The sequence below is a fragment of the Leucopleurus acutus genome (assembly GCF_964270905.1).
Source record: "Leucopleurus acutus genome assembly, chromosome: 19".
Lineage (NCBI taxonomy): Eukaryota > Metazoa > Chordata > Mammalia > Artiodactyla > Delphinidae > Leucopleurus > Leucopleurus acutus.
The window spans coordinates 30,646,269-30,664,542 of NC_139161.1; the positions used below are offsets into that span (position 1 = coordinate 30,646,269).

General features: G+C 48.5%; 1 protein-coding gene across 1 annotated transcript; it reads left to right on the forward strand.

Moving 5' to 3' along the window:
• Positions 1-3,085: 3,085 nt before the first annotated feature.
• Positions 3,086-7,850, forward strand: MRPS23 (mitochondrial ribosomal protein S23). Its single transcript, XM_082860573.1, has 5 exons — positions 3,086-3,165; positions 4,027-4,197; positions 6,297-6,374; positions 6,679-6,805; positions 7,163-7,850. Exons 1-5 carry the CDS (start codon positions 3,122-3,124, stop codon positions 7,313-7,315), a joined length of 573 nt encoding a protein of 190 aa, XP_082716699.1. The 5' UTR covers positions 3,086-3,121; the 3' UTR covers positions 7,316-7,850.
• The last annotated feature ends 10,424 nt before the right edge of the window (positions 7,851-18,274 follow it).

Genomic DNA, 18,274 nt, shown 5'->3' on the forward strand with positions numbered 1-18,274 from the left:
AGGGAAGACCGTGTGAAGACTCAGGGAGAAGACAGCCATCTACAAACGGGGAGAGGGGCCTCTGAAGAAACTAGCCCTGCCAACACGTTGATCTCTATCTGGCTTCCAGTCTCCAGAACCGTGAGACAATAGATTTCTGTTGTTTAAGCCATTCATTCTGTGGTATTTTGTTATGGCAGCCCTAGCTACCCAATAGTCAATAAGCTATTCAGCACATAACTTATCAATTATGCATTTGCCTCTCTGTCTCCCCCTCTGGACAGCCAGCTTCTCCAGGACTCAGCACAGGGTCAGGTGGGCGCCAAGATGTTTGTGGGATGAATGGATCATTTAACAAGAAAATCAAACATTAAGGCGATCTATGGAATATCATCAAAATGTTGCAGTCTCAGGTGGCAATCAGTGGATTACCGGACACAACAGCAGAAGTGATGCTGTAACAGCCACTAGACTTGCCTGTTACAAGCACTTACTATGTATAGGCACTGTGATGCGTGCTTTACACGAATGATCGCTTTTACTCTGGCAATGAGCAGACACCGCCAAATGTTACACGGGGAAAGAGAGGCTTGAAAAGTTATGTAAGTGCCCAAGATGACAGGATTAATGGGCACATCTACAGTGTGATGCAGCGGGACAAAATGGGGCCAAGCGGTATTGTGGAAGGAATATGACCTTCTGGAGAGATTACAAGCTCTATTCCTTTATCTGTAAGATTATCAGGACATGATCTATGGCCTCAGGTAGTTGAACTATTGAAGGAGATAATCCAGGTCCCTGGTGTGGTGCATGGCATGAGTGCCTCAGCTTCTTGCAGCTTTGAGAGGCCCGGGTGAGAAGACAGAAAACCTCTACTGTCCATTCTGCTGGCCCCCAGCCCCCTCCTACGTGATGAATGAATGCTCCCTGGGATGCAACTTCCTGTTGCAGGTTCAGAGGGTTCCCAATGCATCTTTGCTCCCACATCTCCATGGTTCCTTACACTACCCACCAACATTCCGTTCTCAGTCACAGAAGCATGAAATAGGATGCTGGAGGGGAAACTTGAAAGGCTCAGAAGAGGAAGGGACTTCCCCAAGAAGATCTAGAGAGAAAACTGCCACCTTGCAATTCCTCCCCCATCGAGCGTTTGGGTCTTTGGCTCCCCTCCCTGAACTTGCAATAAGCCCTTCTAATTCTTTAGCAGCGGTAACTGGGTAACAGCAGTGGCCTACAGGGCAGTCCCGAGTATGAGAAGGGAAGTGTGTCTGTGGTCTGGGCTGGCAGCTAGTTCTTACTTGGACGGAATTAGAAACTTGTTTTGAAGCCTGGGAAGACTATATTTAGCTGCGAGTATGTTTGCTCTCCCTAGAGCAAAGTCTTGTAGACCTGCCTAGGACTCCATGCTTGGCCCAGCGGCCAGAGCTGTGCTCTCTCTTCCCTGCTCCAGAGGGTCCTGAGGCAGCAGTGACACCCACCTCTCGGCCCTCGGCCTCAGATCACCCTGTCCCCTGCTCCTGGCGCCAGTTTTGCCTGACTTCTCAGCCCATCAGTCTCCAGCCGGAGGCATGGCCAAGGAGGCATTGTGGGGTCCTAGAAAGTGCCTAGGTGGGGCTGGAAGCCTGGCTCTGTCAGTTACCTATCAGACAAGTTACTTAACTCCCTGTGGCCTCACATTCTCATTTATGATGGGGATAACAACAGCCAGTTGTGGGTAGGTGTGTGGATTCGGTGAGAGAACACAAGCAAGCATTAACTGCTCATCAGACATCCCCCTCCACCTCACCAGCCTCCCAGAGAGCAGGGAGGACTCTGGGATGACTTGACACTTTCTTGATGACAAAGATAATGGGCTCCCCGGAGATATTGTGTGTGTATGTGATTCAGAACATTTCACTGGATTAAAAAGTTCAAAAATGAATACAAACTCTTCACAGGTCAAACTCTGAAGAATACATAAAGAAAAAAAATTCTCCCCTCCCCTCCTGCAATCTCACTGGAGATAATCAATGTTCACAGCCATAGGTGCCTTTCCACATAGTTTCTATCCTCATACAAACACGTCTAAAAGATTTCTTTTTTCTTTTGATTAAAGACCTCTGCAATTTCCTTTTTCATTTAACAATAAGTCGTGGGCATTCATCTAGGTCAATACGTATGGATCTAGCTCGTTCATTTCAATAGCTGCATAGGACTCCATAGATTATATGAAGCACAATTTTCCAGCCATCTCCCATTCGATGGTTGGGAGGGTGCACTACAAACAATGCTGCAATGACGATCTCTGCACAAATATCCTCGTGAAATTGTGTTTTAACTTCTATGGGGTACTCTACCCAAAGTATGACTGTTGGGACAAAAGGTTATCCTGAGAGGATACTTCCCCAGATTTTTGAGTTTCCTTCTCGGAATTTGTTTGTTCCGGACACTTTCACTTTTCAAGCTCTAAGGAACAGCTAGGTAGCGACGCCTCCCGGGGAGAAAACCCTAGCTGCCCGCAGCATCCCTGTTAGAGCGCATGCAGGTGGCGCTCCAGGGCCAAAGGGTTTAGTGGGGAGCGCTAAACAGTAGGAGACGGAGGACGGAGGCTTGGGCTCTAGGGTGACCCTGGGCGGGTGACGTTCCTCCCCGGGCCTCGGTTTCCTTCCGCGCAGTCTTTGACTCCAACCAAAATTAGGTGCAGCCCGTACCTAGAGCTGGTGACCTCTTATCTCTGCCTTACGAATTCCTAGACTAGTTGGCTCTCCCAGGACCTAGGCTGCGCCTCCCTCCTCCCTCCCCATCATCTTCCCTCCGCACGGCCCGGTCTTCTTGGGCGGAGTTGGCTCAATAAGGCCAGGGAGGGTAAAGCAACCACCACAATTAACCCCTCCCCTGGATCGGTCATTTATTGCTTCTGCCGGGCTTTGGCTCGCTCCCTCCCTGGCGGCTCGGCTATCGAGTGCTCCTGTCTGAACCTGGCGTGTAGCCGATGGCGTGCAGATGCGGCCATCCTTTGCTTCTGCCTGGCTCCGCCCTCCCGTTGGGGCCGGGGCGGTAGCCCAGAGATCCGCGGCTCGGCCCGCGACTTACAGTCACTTTGCCTGCTGCGGGCGCTTCCGGTTCCGGTACGAGGAACCGCACGGGATCCGAGGCGCCGGGCATGGCGGGGAGCCGCTTGGAAACCGTGGGGAGCATTTTCTCGCGGTGCGTGCTCGGAGCCGGGGTGGGCCGAGGGCGCCTCCCCTTTTTACGCCCTTTCTTGGGTGGGTCTGAGCCCGGTCAGGCCTCTCCTGTGCTCTCTCCTGTTTCTGAAGAATTGTGCTTGACTACGTCACCCCTTGAATTTCTTAGCTCTCACATTCAAGATCGCACCTGTCCGCTCCCCGAGTGGAGGTCTCTAGGAAGAGGAAGGGAGGAAGGGGCTGATGGGCCTGGCGGGACCGTCTTTGCATTTTCCTTGACGGGACGGGGATGGGGCGAGGGGGGTGGGACGCACATAAGAAGGTGGAAGATTAACTCCCGAGCACTGTTAGGTTGGTTTGGAATATGGAAACATCTTACCTGTAGGTAGGGGACTTCCTGCCCTGCCCTCCTTCCGGGTGTCTTCCGGACTCTGTGACCCCCGCCGGTGTCCCGGGCTGCGGCTACACTGATTCACTGACTGACCTTGGTTTTAAATTAATTAATTAATTTTTGGCTGCGGTGGGTCTTCTTGCTGTGCGCTGGGTTTTTTCGAGTTGCGGCGAGCAGGGGCTACTCTTCGTTGTGGTGCGCGGGCTTCTCATTGCGGCGGCTTCTCTTGTTGCGGAGCACGGGCTCTAGGCGCCCGGGCTTCAGTAGTGTGGAACGTGGGCTCAGTAGTGTGGAACGTGGGCTCAGTAGTTGTGGCTCACAGGCTCTAGAGCGCAGGCTCAGTAGTTGTGGCACACGGGCTTAGTTGCTCCGTGCATGTGGGATATTCACGGACCAGGGCTCGAACCCGTGTCCCCTGCATTGGTAGGCGTATTCTTAACCACTGTGCCACCAGGGAAGCCCTCTGACCTTCGTTCTTTACCCTTCCTTCAGGACGCGGGACCTGATGCGGGCTGGTGTGTTGAAGGAGAAGCCCCTCTGGTTTGACATATATAATGCCTTCCCGCCACTGAGGGAGCCGGTCTTCCGAAGGCCCCACTTGCGATACGGCAAAGCGAAAGCTCACATCCAGGACATTTTCTACCACGAGGATCGGATTAGAGCGTGAGTGCCGGGCCCGTATGGTGGACAGGAGGCTGCAGAACTTTAGAAGGAAAGGTTTAGCCAGCAGTCTGACAACTTAAATAGGAATTGAGTCTGGGCTTGCTCTGTGAAGCCGGTCTTGTCTATCTAGCCGGATTAGGGAATCAGAGCCCCTCACCGATGTGAGAGAAGCAGAAGTTCGGAGAAGTAGAATCTGGAGCCCAACAACTGACTGATCATTGCAATGATAGCTACCTGTTTCTGCACATCTGTTTGGTGGCTGGCACCGTGTTAAGCCCTTAACCAACGTTATCTCATTTAGGTCTGTCTTCAACCCTGCAGGGTTGGTCGGTATCCTTGTCTCCATTTTAGTCATGAGAACAATGAGGCTCATGGTCAGCTTACTGGGAATTCACTGACAAAGCCCTTTCCCTCAAATACGGATGTCAGTTTTTAGTATCCAGAGTGTGTACAGTTTCTTTTGTCTTTAAATGTTAAGATCAGAGATTGTGCCTAATTGAAATTAATACACATACCTTATTCTTATACCTATTCCTGGATGTAAGAAAACAATTTATAAAGTCATTTTCTCTATTGAGGTCCGGGCACCTTTCACTTGACGAATCTTTTTTTTTTTTTCCTCCCACGACACTCCTTTGAGGTAGGAGAACAAGTATGTTCTGGCTCTGCTTGTAAATTTTCAGAGATCTTTGGGGCATTAAATACTTCTTCAGTAGTTTTCTGCTCAGGTCCATTGCATGCTCTCGGTCAGGATGCTTTCAAGGTCATTTACATATTAAAATCATTTGTGCTTCTACTGTGTGCGTAGCAGTGGAACTGGATGATGGTCACTGGAGAATGTGGAATATTTTACTGCTTCCTCTTTTATTGCCGTTCAGGCCAAAATAATAACACCTTATACTTAAATCGTTTTTTGAACCTTTATCTTTTCGGCCTTTTTTTTTTTTTTTTTTGGTGTTTTTGATATTTTTAAGAACTTAAAACAACAAAATAAATTTCAGGTTTATCAAAACCTAAATGTAATAAGTGAAGTCCTAAAAGTTCTAGAAGAAACTATGGGGTAATTTAAAAAATAATCTCTGTGATAAAAGCCTACCTAAGCATGATATAAAAACCCAGAAGCCATAGATGAAAATATTAAAATGTCTGCACACAAAAACTACCATAAGCAAAATCAAAAGTCAGGTGACATACTGGGAAAAAATTTTGCAACATGTATGACAGAGGGCTAATTCCTGTTTATATTGCTATAAAGTTTGCTTATGAGTCAAGAGAAAGACCAAAAGGAAAAATAGGCAAAGAACGTGGACAGGTCACAGAAAAGGAAATTCATTTGCTTTTAAACATGAAAAGATGTTCAACCTGTTTCATAAGAAAAGCAAAACTACAATGAATTATAATATTTCACCTGTCAGATGGACACAGGTCAAAATGTCAGGAGATACAATTAGGTGCGGGTGTATAGAAATAGGCGGTCTCCTGCCTTCCTGGTGTGGGTATAAGTTGGCACAGCCCCTTTGGCAAGCATTCTGGCAGTTTGCAAGGCCAAATTACAAAGGCACATACCTTGACCCAGCAATACCATTTTTATGAAATTATTCCACAGGCTTATTTGCACGGTACACTAAGAAATATAGATAAAGGTAATCATTGCAACACTGTCTAAAGTAGCAAAGGACTAGAAACAATCTACGTGCCCCGATTTGAAATGATCTCTGAGAAATATTAAGTAAAAAGGAAAGATGTGTTTACTATCCTTGGGGTTAAACAGCGTGGCTGGGGACAGGGAATGATAGACGCATGTATGGTTGTAGAACATTCCTGGGTGGATACACAAGAAACGGGTTAGCCTTGCTTAAGGGGAGGGGAACTGGGAGTTTAGGGTGCAGAGGTGAGGAGGAGTGTTACTTTTCACTGGATACCTTTCTGTAACATTTGATGTATTTACCATGTGCCTGCATTGCTTATTTAAAACGAACTAAAAAGGTCTGTAGGTCATGTTATATTCGGTTCCTCAGGGCCCAGCAGTTATTCTTTCCTCCATTCTTGGCCATGATCTATAACTGGAGATTTATATTGTGTTGTTTTGTACTTTCTAGGAAATTTTATTCAACCTATGGATCTGGTCCAAAAGCTTTTGATCTGTTCAATCCAAACTTCAAGTCTACCTGTCAACGGTAAGCCATTCCATAAGTCTTTGGTTACCTTTCTTTTTTTAGGATTTAGTTGTCAATTTGAGGGGTTTTGTTGCATTCCACTTGAGGAAAAAGATGTTCCTATAGGAAGATCTCTTTTTTTTTAATTAACTCTTTTTTTAAACCATAGGTCCTTGTTGATTATCTGTTTTAAATAGAGCAGTGTGTACGTGTCAATCCCAAACTCCCTAGGAAGTTCTCTTAAGGGAATACTCAGGACTGTGTAATAGCATGTCTTGACAACTCTCAATATACAGACTGAAGATGTGACTGCTTGGAATTCTAGGTTTGTGGAGAAGTACATTGAGCTACAGAAACTTGGAGAAACAGATGAAGAGAAGTTATTTGTGGAAGCAGGGAAGGCTTTATTGGCAGAAGGTGTCATTTTAAGACGAGTAGGAGAGGCAAGGACTGTGAGTATTTTGTTAGCAAAACTATTACTAGGATTGGTTGTCTGTTTGTCAGAGGTTAAAGGAAGGCTTGGTTTTCTTTCCCCAACCGTGGCTCCAGGTCAAATACCGTTAGATTGAATAGACTAGATTTTTGTGGTAAGGACTGCGGCTTGGAACAAGTGAGTTGTCACGAGGGCTTTTAAAATTGTGGTTCTGTAGAGACTTTTATCATGTTTATCATTTGTTGTAATCAAATTTGACCTGAGATATTAATGTTAGATTTTTGAGTCAGTGATAGAATGTGCTAGTCATATAGCTTCAGCTGATTGAGTGAAAGTCATAACATCTGTGTGACGTACTTATATCTGGTCTTTTAAGCAACAGGATGGTAGTCACATTTCCTGGAAATCTGAACCCATGGGTGTCGAGCCCCAGACTGCGTTGGAGGAGAACCAGTCTCTGAAAGAAGATCCACAGGCCCAGCCTTTGGGGGCACCTGGAGAGCAGTCGACAGGCCTCTCACCTCCCTGAAGAATTGTATGCTGTGTATACTGACATCCAAACTGGATTCACTACGTGAATGTTGTACTGTTTTTAACAGTTGGACTGTGTAAATGTTTCTTGATCTCTAAGGCATCACGTTTGCCTTCTCTTGGTTTCCACTTCTAGGTTGTCATAAAGCTCTGTATCATGGTTTGAAGAAGCAGTTATGTGAACTTTTATGTTAGGGCAGTATTAAACAAAGAATTCCTCGGTGCTTATAAAGTAAATTTACTTTAAAACTGTAAATAGCATGAGGAAACCTTTGTAAGTATTGTTTGAATGGGACTCATTCTTAGTAGGTTTGCTTGGGGTTTTGTGTTCACATTTGATTCTCTGGTATGTTTCTCTTCTCTCTTTTTTTTTTTTATTTTTATTTTTTTTGCGGTACGCGGGCCTCTCACTGCTGTGGCCTCTCCCGTTGCGGAGCACAGGCTCCAGACGTGCAGGCTCAGTGGCCATGGCTCACGGGCCCAGCCGCTCCGCGGCATGTGGGATCCTCCCAGACCAGGGCACGAACCCGTGTCCCCTGCATCGGCAGGCGGACTCTCAACCACTGCGCCACCAGGGAAGCCCGTTTCTCTTCTCTTGATCCATCTGACTTTTACTTGCACATCAGGTGTGGTTCCCTGGCCAACTGTGTCTGCAGCTAATCTTTGTACTTTTTGCTTGAGAGGCCAGGCTGACGTGTGCTTTGCAGTGAGAATGAGGACCTATCATTGATGATGGACCAAGGCCGAGACTATAACTTTCATCTCATGGATTGAGTGCTGGAGATGGTTAGCATAGACCTGCAGGTAGTAGGCTGCTCAGGAAAGATTTGTTGAGTGAATGAATGACTACATCCCGCTGAAGACTGGATCCAGATGACTTCTCTGTGGGTGACTGGGTTGCCGAGAGGGGCGGCGCTCCTAGCCGGCGTCCGCCCTCCTCCCTGGGGCCAGGGCGTGCTTGCGAGCTTTTACCAACTCTCCTGCTCTCTCCATTTCCTCGTCTTTTACTGAAAGATAAAACACCCTTCAGCTGTCAGTAATTTGCTGCTCCAGAAACTTCTTACTTTAAAACGTGTGTAGCTTTTCCCCCTGTTCCTGTGTGCAGTCTCTTCTGTCTCCTGGCATGTCAAGGGTGGGGCCCACACCCCACAGACTGTACACCTTGCACATGGCGCTCAGGTAATGGAAGGCCGATGAGTACATGAGGCAAAAGCCATTCTCAGCCATGCTGCTTCTCCGCCACACCGTTATCACTGTTGTACAATTCCTCTTGTTTAGGGAATGCTTTACCTTTAGATGGGGAAGTAAATTACATCCATTCGACATTAGGCAACCATTGGGTGCCAGATACCGGGCCTGGCCTTGGGAGGAAGACTGCGGCAGGTGGAGCAGTTGGTTCTGTTCTCAGAAGAGCGATCGTGGCTCCCTCGTGCTCAGAAACCTTATCTTTCTGGGACTTAAAAGGTGCTTTCTTTTTTTTAAAATTTTATTTATTTATTTTTTTGCGGTACGCGGGCCTCTCACTGCTGTGGCCTCTCCCGTCGCGGAGCACAGGCTCCGGACGCGCAGGCTCAGCGGCCATGGCTCACGGGCCCAGCTGCTCTGCGGCATGTGGGATCCTCCCGGACCGGGGCACGAACCCATGTCCCCTGCATCGGCAGGCGGACTCTCAACCACTGCGCCACCAGGGAAGCCCAAGGTGGTTTCTTTGTCACAGAAATGAAGACGTTTAAAAAAATTATTTGTTGCATAATTAAACAAAATGTTATACATGCTCATGGTTCAAAACTTGAAGGTGAAAAGTCAATCTTTCCACCCCTGTTCCCTGGCCCTCCCATTTTCCCTTCCCTGCGGCCACCACTATCACCTTTCTTTGCAGAAATAATTTTGAGTGTGTACAGGGGGACACAACGTATACTGTTCTGTACCTTGTTTTCCACTTAATGTCTCAGAGATCCTTCGTATGGACGCGTAGCAAACCTTTAGGTTGAACCTCAGTGATCAAAACACAGTCAAAGGGAATGTCATTGTGAGCGGCTGGGTGGCGGCTGCCAGTTCCCACAGAGCCGGGTTGGGTTGCACGATATGAGGAGAGGTCTGCGTGCTGCGGGGCTGGGTTGGGAGCGTGCTCCCGCCTTCCCTGTCCCCCACCCCGAGCCAGAGAGAGAACCCAGGAGCCCCAGCGCCCCAAACAGAAGGATCCCTGAACAGCCACCCCCCTCCCCACTGGCAGCTGCTAGGGGCATGGGTGACCAAAGTCTAGGCTTCTGAGAAAGCCAGGATGGGAAATCTTTAAAAAGAAAAAAACAAAACATTGTCAAAGGTGTGAAGCTTCCTTGGGGAATTCAGAACTCTTCCCATGGTCAGTGTGGGTAAAAGCCATCACCAGGTCCCTAAAGTGTTTGGAGAGAATGGAAATATGACCTCATTCTCGGCCTTCTTTAAGGAGCTTAAAATCTAGTTGGGAAGATAAGAGTGACTTTCAAAACAAGATGAACAGGAATCGTTTTGAATTACGGAAGTGTAGAGAGTCAGGGAGAGGGATGAGCCCTGGACTAGTCTAGGACCACTGCCTGGAGAGCCTTGAAAGGCAGGTGGGACGTGAAGTGTGTGTGCTGTTTCTTTTGCCAGGAGCACCTCCCTGCCACCGCAGTGTTTAGCAACCATACCTTCACAGCCCTTTCAAAAGCTATCTCTGCTCGCAAGGTTTACCAACATCCAAACCGAGTCTCAAGTCCCTGTCGAGACACTTCCAGGCTGCGCTCACTGCATTCGCACCCTGGGTCCGCTCTTTGTACTCCTGCCTGGTTGACCCTGGTCTTCCATGCCAGAGGTAACTATCCTCTCCCTGTTGAGAGTGTGAACAACAGCAGAAATTCTTGTTTGTATGCACTACATCGTTAAATCAGGAGTAGACCCTCCATGTGGGTTCGCTGAGCTGAAGCCAAGGAAGGCACGTGTCCAGGTTACAGGGAAGTTTGCACCAGACAAGTCTGAAGGTCTGGGTTCTAGTTCTGGTGGTTCCAGTTTTTACCGGTGTGACCTTGTGCCTGTCACCATCTCTCTGACTACAAAATAGGGATGACGTTTGCCTCTTTGGCTTCCAGTTAGTACTGTGAGAATTACTTGAGGTAATGAATGCAAAACTCACTTGTAGCATGTGTGACAGGTGCCTTTATTACTCTCTCGAGCAGTGGAAAACAGGTTTGAACAGATAGGATGGGATCAGATCATGGTGGCCTCGAGAACTACACAGAGGACTTGAGTGGGTATGAGGAAGTTTGAGCAAGGAAGGAACGCATAATGAAAACTGTCAGGTCAGAGGAAGGTTCACCCAGATGTGCCATAAAGAATAGGGTTGGGGGAGTTGGCGGGGAGGGAGGGAAGAAGAGACATGTCAGAAAGACTTTGGTCTCTGTAGCCATCCCACTTGAAGGCAGGGATTTCAAGGTTGCAAACCTGAGTGACCAGAAGAATAACGATATCACTAACAGACAGCAAGGTGGGGAAGAGAACTTCAGTTCTCAACATGCTGTGTTAGAGGTCATGGCTCAATGTTCAAGTGGCAGACAGAGATCGGTTGGGTGTCTGGGAGATGTGGAGGAAACCTTAGCACAGGTAAGGGTTGGAGCCAGGAGAATGAATGAGCTCTCCAGGGGGAGGGTAGAGAGACACAGGGTGTGGGGACCGAGCCAGGACGGGGGAACAAGAAAGTCAGCAGATGAAACAGGTCCTGCATCACCCATCATTTAAATAGAGAGGCTTGTTTAAGTGGTCCCAGATTCACCAGGTTTTACAGAGTTCTTTTGCTTTTGTTGGGTAGAACCGATCCTTGATTGTGTGTCCTTAAAAGGCAAGCACAAGTCTTTTGTAATTTTGTGTAGTCTTCCTCAACTTACGATGGGGTTAAGTCCCAATAAACACGTCATAAGTTGAAAATATCATAAGTTAAAAATGCATTTAATACACCTAAGCTACTGAACATAAGAGCTTAGCCCAACCTACCTTAAACATGCTCAGAACACTTCCATTAGCCTACACTTGGGCAAAATCATCCAACACAAAGCCTATTTTTATATAAAGTGTCAAATATCTCATGTAATTTGTTAAGTACTGTACTGAAAGTGAAAGACGGAATGGTTGTCAGTGTATCAGTTGTTTACCCTCGTGATTTCATGGTTGACTGGGAGCTGCCCTGCCCAGCGTCACAAAAGAGTATCACAGTGCAGGGCTTCCCTGGTGGCGCAGTGGTTGGGAGTCCGCCTGCCGATGCAGGGGACACGGGTTCGTGCCCCGGTCCGGGAAGATCCCACATGCCGCAGAGCGGCTGGGCCCGTGAGCCATGGTGGCTGAGCCTGCGCGTCCAGAGCCTGTGCTCCGCAACGAGAGAGGCCACAGCAGTGAGAGGCCCTAGTACCGAAAAAAAAAAGAGAAGAAAAGAGTATCACAGTGCATATTGCTAGGTTGGGAGAAGATCAAAATTCAAAAATCAAAGTGCGGTGTCTACTGAATGCGTATTTTTGCACCATTGTAAAGTGTAAAAATTGTCAGTCAAACCATCGTAAGTCGGGGACTGTCTATATAATATTTAATGTCCTGTTTTCCTGATAGTGAAAGTGGAATTACAGAAAACCTGTGCCTGCAAAGGATTCCTGATTTTGTTAGAATGATACCCTTCCCCCTAAATAAATGATGGCTTGCCACTTGAAAACATTCAACAGATTCTTTTTTTAAACAAAGTCATTCAGGTGGGATGATGAGATTTTCTCTGAGGCTAGCACTGGTGCCTGCCTCTGTTCTTGGGCACCCAGATGAGGCACGCTAGCCTTGTGTGGCCTTATCCATCCTTCTAGGCTCTCAGCTCTGACCAAGCCTTGCTCAGAACCAGGCGGTCTGTTTCCCTGACTACCTGGGACCTGGGGCATGTGACATGGTGTGGCTCCGATAATGGAAGCAGGCTGGCACCGTGGAGCTAGGAACAAGGAAAGGTGAGTCGTGTGTGTTTGGGGGGTGGGGGTGGGTGGGGGCAAGGTTATTACTTTGTTCCTGGTCCCTGTGTTCCTGCGTTCTATTCCAGAACGGCCGAAAGGTGGAGGACCGGCTGGCTGGGTTAATCGTGTGTTTTGAGCCTTTGATGGTGCTCGACGAGATGGATGCCTGAGCATGTTCAGTGAGCAGCTTGGTTGAGGTCACCTTAGCTGATGGAGGAAGGGCACCTGCCCTCCTGTGGAAAAGGCAGGAAATGGTTTTCCTGTCACTCCTAGGGTAGCGCTCAGTGTGGCAGGTGGGTCTCCGATTGGATGAGCCCAGCACTGGAGCAGTTTCTGTGGAGACGCTGAACCAGACAAGTGTTTATTGCTGCAGCATGAAAATGAAAAGGTTGCTAGGGGAAGGCAAAGGAGGCCGGAAGTTAAGTGCTATGTTCCCTACAAATGCCGCCTCCCTGGCTCACCCCCTACCCCCCACCATCGGGGCAGATTACAGAGAAGGGATTTTCGTTAAATGTTAGCTGACAGTGAAATTACATCGGGGGGATAGTTTTACCCTCGATTGATGCTTTTCCTGGACTGGAACTTAAATGTCAGTCACCTGACCTTCTAGTTGCTCAGTTCTTTTAATTAAAGGATGATTCTAGGTAACAGCCAGTAGTGGTCTATTTATTATTTATCAAGCATTTTCTTTCCAGCAGTTAGTGAAAGGTCAGTCGCTTCAATGGATGCTTTGTTTTTGGTGAGCAGCTTAGATGAAAACACATACAATCAATCTCTGCTCCCTCCTGTTTGCTCATGGGCAGGACACTGTTTAATAGTCATTGTGGCATTTAGGATCGCAGACCTCTTGAAACATGCAGAAAAGTGCACTTGCATCCCTTGCTGCTGAACATTTCTCCAAAAGTAAACATCAGGTTGTGATTATGGTTAATAATGAGATATCGATTGTTTGAAAATGTCACCGCCTGGGACCTTGGCCCCAGCACCGCTAGATGGCGCTGCACTCTCATGCTGATCGGCCACAGTCATTTTTATTTCCTTGCCTCGGGGTACCTTGCCTTTCAAGGTTGGAGAGTGTCCTTGTAAAATGGTGTTCTGCCTGAGATTTAGGAAGCTGAGGTCCTGGGGTGCCTGGGATAGGGTAGAGATGGGAGCGGATGGGCCTCAGGGCAGATGACAAAGACTTACCGGGTAGGGGCGGGGAACCCAGCACTGTCTGCATCATAATAGGAGCAGAAGGGGAAGGACCCTAACTGGTGCTGAGCCCCTGGGGACCCTGCCCAGAGCAGTGTTCTCTAACCTTCTCCAGTCAGTGACACATCTGCGAATTTGCTCCGGAGGATGGAGGGAGAAAACGCTGCAGGCAGGGGAGCAGCGCGGAGTAGTGGAAAAAAACCCGGGCCTTTGCAGAGACAGACCTGGGTTTGAAACCCAGATAGACGGCTTTGCCTTATGACATTAGGGGAGTGAGTGAATGAAGAGCTTGTGCCTCAATTTCCTTATCTGTAAAACAGGAATACTCACATCTACCTCTTGGAGTTGTGAGCAAATGAGCGTGAACAATTCAGATGTGTCTTTGGTCTCCCTGCTTGAAGGCCTCAGCAACTGTTGATTCCCACTGGGTGGAGACGAATGTGCTTTAGATCAAAATGCAGAAGAAACCAAACAGTGGTGTCGAGTGCCTTTTCACCAGCTGCTTGTTTAACCGTTTATCTTTTCTCAACCCTTCCCCCCTAATAGTTACCATCTCCTTTATCTTCTTCCAGCCTTCTAGCACCCAATCAATCAATCAGTCAATCAATCAAAAAAGACAAAGGAGGAAACCAGACACCAGCCTGCAAACTTGTCCACTATTGGAACTTACCCATCGCTGGTAGGCTGCACTGAAAAACTGCTTTTCTTTAGTTATTGCTTAGGCAGATTGTGTGTACGTGTGTGTGTGTACGTGTGTGTGTGTAGAAACCAGTGTCTTAATGGCATTCCTTCTGTCCCTTCTTTCCTTCCTCATTGCTGCTCCCCTGCCCTCCTTATGTTAAACTTTTCTCCTTTCTTTCTCCCCCCTGCACCCCAGATTGTGGAGGGAAGCCAGAGGGTCACAACCTAGAGGCCCAGCAGAAGAAGACCTCAGAGACATTGTTTCTGGGACCCGGGGCTGCTCAGCAGTTGGGGCAGGAGTTTCTGGAACTCCCTCTGGTCCTCCTCCCAGTGAAGGGCAGGAGGTCGTAGGTACCAGGGCTGAAATGGTGGGTCGGATGGGAGTGCGGTCCGGAGAGCCAGAAAGATCTGTTCATTGTCCTTCCCCCTGTCCAGTGCCCGTCTCGCTCCATTTGTCCCTGGCTGGTCTGCAGGTGGGTCGTGGGACCCCTCTGCCTCTGGTCACCCTGGATGCTAGGTCAGAGGAGCACAAGGCTTAGGGTGCCACCCGGGTGCGTTGGGAGGAAGAGCTCTCTGCCTTCTTTCCTCTCGAGGCCTCAGTCAAAAGAATTGTGTTCAAATCCTGATGCTCCCTGTGTGACTGCGGCTTTGGGCAGGTCACTCAACCCTTCTAAGCCACACTCAGTCCCAGCACAGGGTCTGGAGCCTAATAGGTCCTTGAAAGTGTATTTGTTGATACACAGTGAATGAACAAAGGGATGCTCCCCCATCTATATGGTGGGGATAATCGTATTGGCACCAAGGATGCTTTGGGGGGCAGAATGCCACCAAGATGCTGGTGTGGCAGAACTTCGTAAACTCTCAAGCCTTCTACAGTTACGTGAAATAAAGGTGTGGGAAGATGGAAATGGGTGTGGAGCTGCAGGGCTGGGCTTCTCCCAGGAGAGCAGAGCCGGAGACTGTGGCCTCAGGAGAGGTGCAGAACAGCAGGAGAGGACGATGGTCCCGTCTCTCCTGCTAAAGAATTCTGCAGGAAATGCCCACTGTTCCTCAAACCCCCTCCCGGCGTGCTCAGTTGAAACTCTAGACATGCTCAGGATTATCTCTAGAATATTAAACACGGGGAGAGAGGAGGATCCTGAGCTGTAGCACCAGCTTCCCCTGGCTCCTGCCAGGTGAGGTGAAATGGCCCTGCTCCAGCTCATGGCCGGGTCATGGCCCCCTCGCCCTCCTGGAGCGCATCCTCTTCCCAAGGCCTGGCTTCCTGCTGGGATCCATCCCCCTGCCGTGGCCTATGTGTCACTTTGGCTCCCTTCCAGCCCCCTGAGGGTATAATTCAAGTAACAATGGGCTTGTGCTGTCACTGCTGCCAGCCTTGGGCTGTCACCTCTCACAGCGAGGCAGGGTCTCCAGTTCAGACCGGGCAGAGGAAGGGTGCAAGCCCAGGGCCTGGCTTACCTCAGTGACTGTGCCTGAGCCCTGGCTCCCGGTTTCGCTGTCCAGCCACACTCATGGGGCCCCTGAGGTTAGAACAAGAGGCTTAATGTCAGAAAAATTCCACATTAAATCCTAAGAAGGCAAACTTGTCTTTGGCAACATTGCCCCATCCCCTCACTTTCCCAATTTTGGATGTGTGAGAAGAGGAAGGGGCCCTGGGAGACAGGCCAGGTGAGTAGGAACGGTCTGGTAACCTGAGCTCCAGGCAGATAAAGGGCACCAGAACATTCCACAGTCCTACAGCATTCCAGCCGGGTCTCTCCTGGCCTGGGCAACCTAACCTCCAATCCAGCATGTTCTTAAGGTTGGACCTGTTTATTCCTTCCCTTTTGATTGCTGAAGTAATCAAAATCAAATTCAGACTGGCTTCTGAAAAGAACCACCTTGAATACCTGTAAAGTCAGGAAGGTCGAATTTAGGAAACTCTCACCCACAGGACTTTGTTCCCCTGAGCTGCTGGCCACCTATAATTAATATTAATGAAGGATAGATGACAGATGCTTACTGCTCAACTGGCATGCGTTGCCAACCCCCAAAGGGGTTACTTTAAGATCTAAAGGACTTGAATGTACTTTACTGTCACGTTGAAGAGAATAAAACTTTCAGGGTATAGTCAAAATTTCGTACGTATGAGAACTCATAGGTGATGTCTGCCTTAACAACACAACACAAGAAGAAACAAAAAAACAACTGAGTGTGCTGCCGCTTCTTACTGACATTTTTTTTTTTTTTTGCGGTGCGCGGGCCTCTCACTGTTGTGGCCTCTCCCGTTGCGGAGCACAGGCTCCAGACGCGCAGGCTCAGTGGCCATGGCTCACGGGCCCAGCCGCTCCGCGGCATGCGGGATCTTCCCGGAGCGGGGCACGAACCCGTGTCCCCTGCATCGGCAGGCGGACTCTGAACCACTGCGCCACCAGGGAAGCCCCTTCTTACTGACATTTAAAAATAGCTCCCTTAAGCCCAAAACCGACGCAGGAGAAGAAGACTTGAGACAGTAGATGGAGCACCGGCTGAGGCTCCTGGAGACCCCGGCCCGGCCCCAGCTCATCCACGAATTGGCTGTGACTTTGGAAAGTCATTAAACCTTTTCAGCCATTTGTAAAATAAGGGGTTGAACTACAAGACCTCAGAAGGCCTATTCTTTGGGTCTGTGGGTCCCAGAAGAGCCACAAAGATGGGGCGAGCGAGCACGTTCCAAGACTTACTAAATACTTATTTAAAATCTTTTCACTTTTTCAATTTTGATTATGGAAGCCCTCGTAAAGGAAGAGAAAATAGTGTAATGATCCTCCATACGGTCATCGTGTAGACTTAACCCTTATTAATATTTTGCCATATTTGCTCGCCTGTATTTTTTCTGAAGTATTTTAAAGCAAGTCCAGCCATGACCTCCCTCACCCAAGGCTTCAGCCTGCTTCTCTGAAAAAAAAAAGACCTTTTCTTACATCAACACAATACCATCATTAAGCCTAATAAGATGGTAATTAAAAGTAATTTAGGGACTTCCCTGGTGGTCCAGTGGTTAAGACTCTGCGCTTCCACTGGAGGTGGTGCGGGTTCGATCCCCGGTCGGGGAACTAAGATCCCACATGCCGTGCAGTGCAGCCAAAAAAATTAATTTAATATCACCTAATACCCAGTCCATATTCAGATGTCCCCAGAGTTCCCTGAACAGGTTCTCAGACTCCTCCTACCCCAGGTCTGTCTCTGGGGTCAACCACTGTTAAATACTTCTGGTTTTAGCGCCTCTGGTGATTACTTTCCCAGAAATCATAGTTTATACCACCACTTCTTGTTTACCCACCGCAGTCACAGTGTCTGGGCTTCCTGCTACGATAGATGAGGGTTGAGCTAACTTAGATTCTTTCTTCCTTCCATTGGGGTGTATTTCCACCTAGTTCTTCTGTATAGTAACACCTACTACGGTTCTGCTTTGGGTTGAATTGTGTTCCCCCCCAAAAGGTACGTTGAAGTCCTAATTTCCGGTGCCTGTGAATGTGACCTTATTTGGCAATAAGGTCTTTGCAGACGTAATCAAATTCACATGCGGTTATACTGCGTTAGCGGGAGCCCTAAATCCAATGGCTGGCACCCTTGTAAGGAGAGGGATATTTGGAAACAGACACACACAAAGAGGGAAGACAGCCATGTGAGGATGGAGGCAGAGATTGGAGAGATGCAACCACAAGCCAAAGAGTGCTGAGTTTTGCTGGCAACCACCAGGCGCTGGAAGAGGCAAGGAGGGATTCTCCCTTCCAGCCCCCAGAGGGAGCATGGCCTGCAGGCAACTTGATCTCAGACTCCGGCCTCCAGAACTGTGAAAGAATCAATTCCTGGTGTTCTAGGCCACTCAGTTTGTGGCAGTTACGGCAGCCCTAGGAAACTAATATGGTTCCTCTATCTTTGGAGCGTTACTGTAGGGGAAAAACTCAGTCTTCCACATTCCTCTGTAGGGGAAAACCCAGTTCTTCCCCCCTGGGTGTTTCTTCTTGTCAGTTACCTTCACTACTCACATCAAACACTTCACTTCTGGTCACCAAATAGGTGGAGGTTTCCCCCTACAACAAGCAATTCTCTGAGACACCAGCCGAGTA

Bases quoted from the DNA above. Each gene is read 5' to 3' on its own strand.
- MRPS23 (XM_082860573.1), top strand. From the start codon at position 3,122: ATGGCGGGGAGCCGCTTGGAAACCGTGGGGAGCATTTTCTCGCG. The intron at 4,198-6,296 runs GTGAGTGCCGGG...TGTACTTTCTAG, and splicing joins CACGAGGATCGGATTAGAGC to GAAATTTTATTCAACCTATG. The intron at 6,806-7,162 runs GTGAGTATTTTG...TGGTCTTTTAAG, and splicing joins GAGTAGGAGAGGCAAGGACT to CAACAGGATGGTAGTCACAT.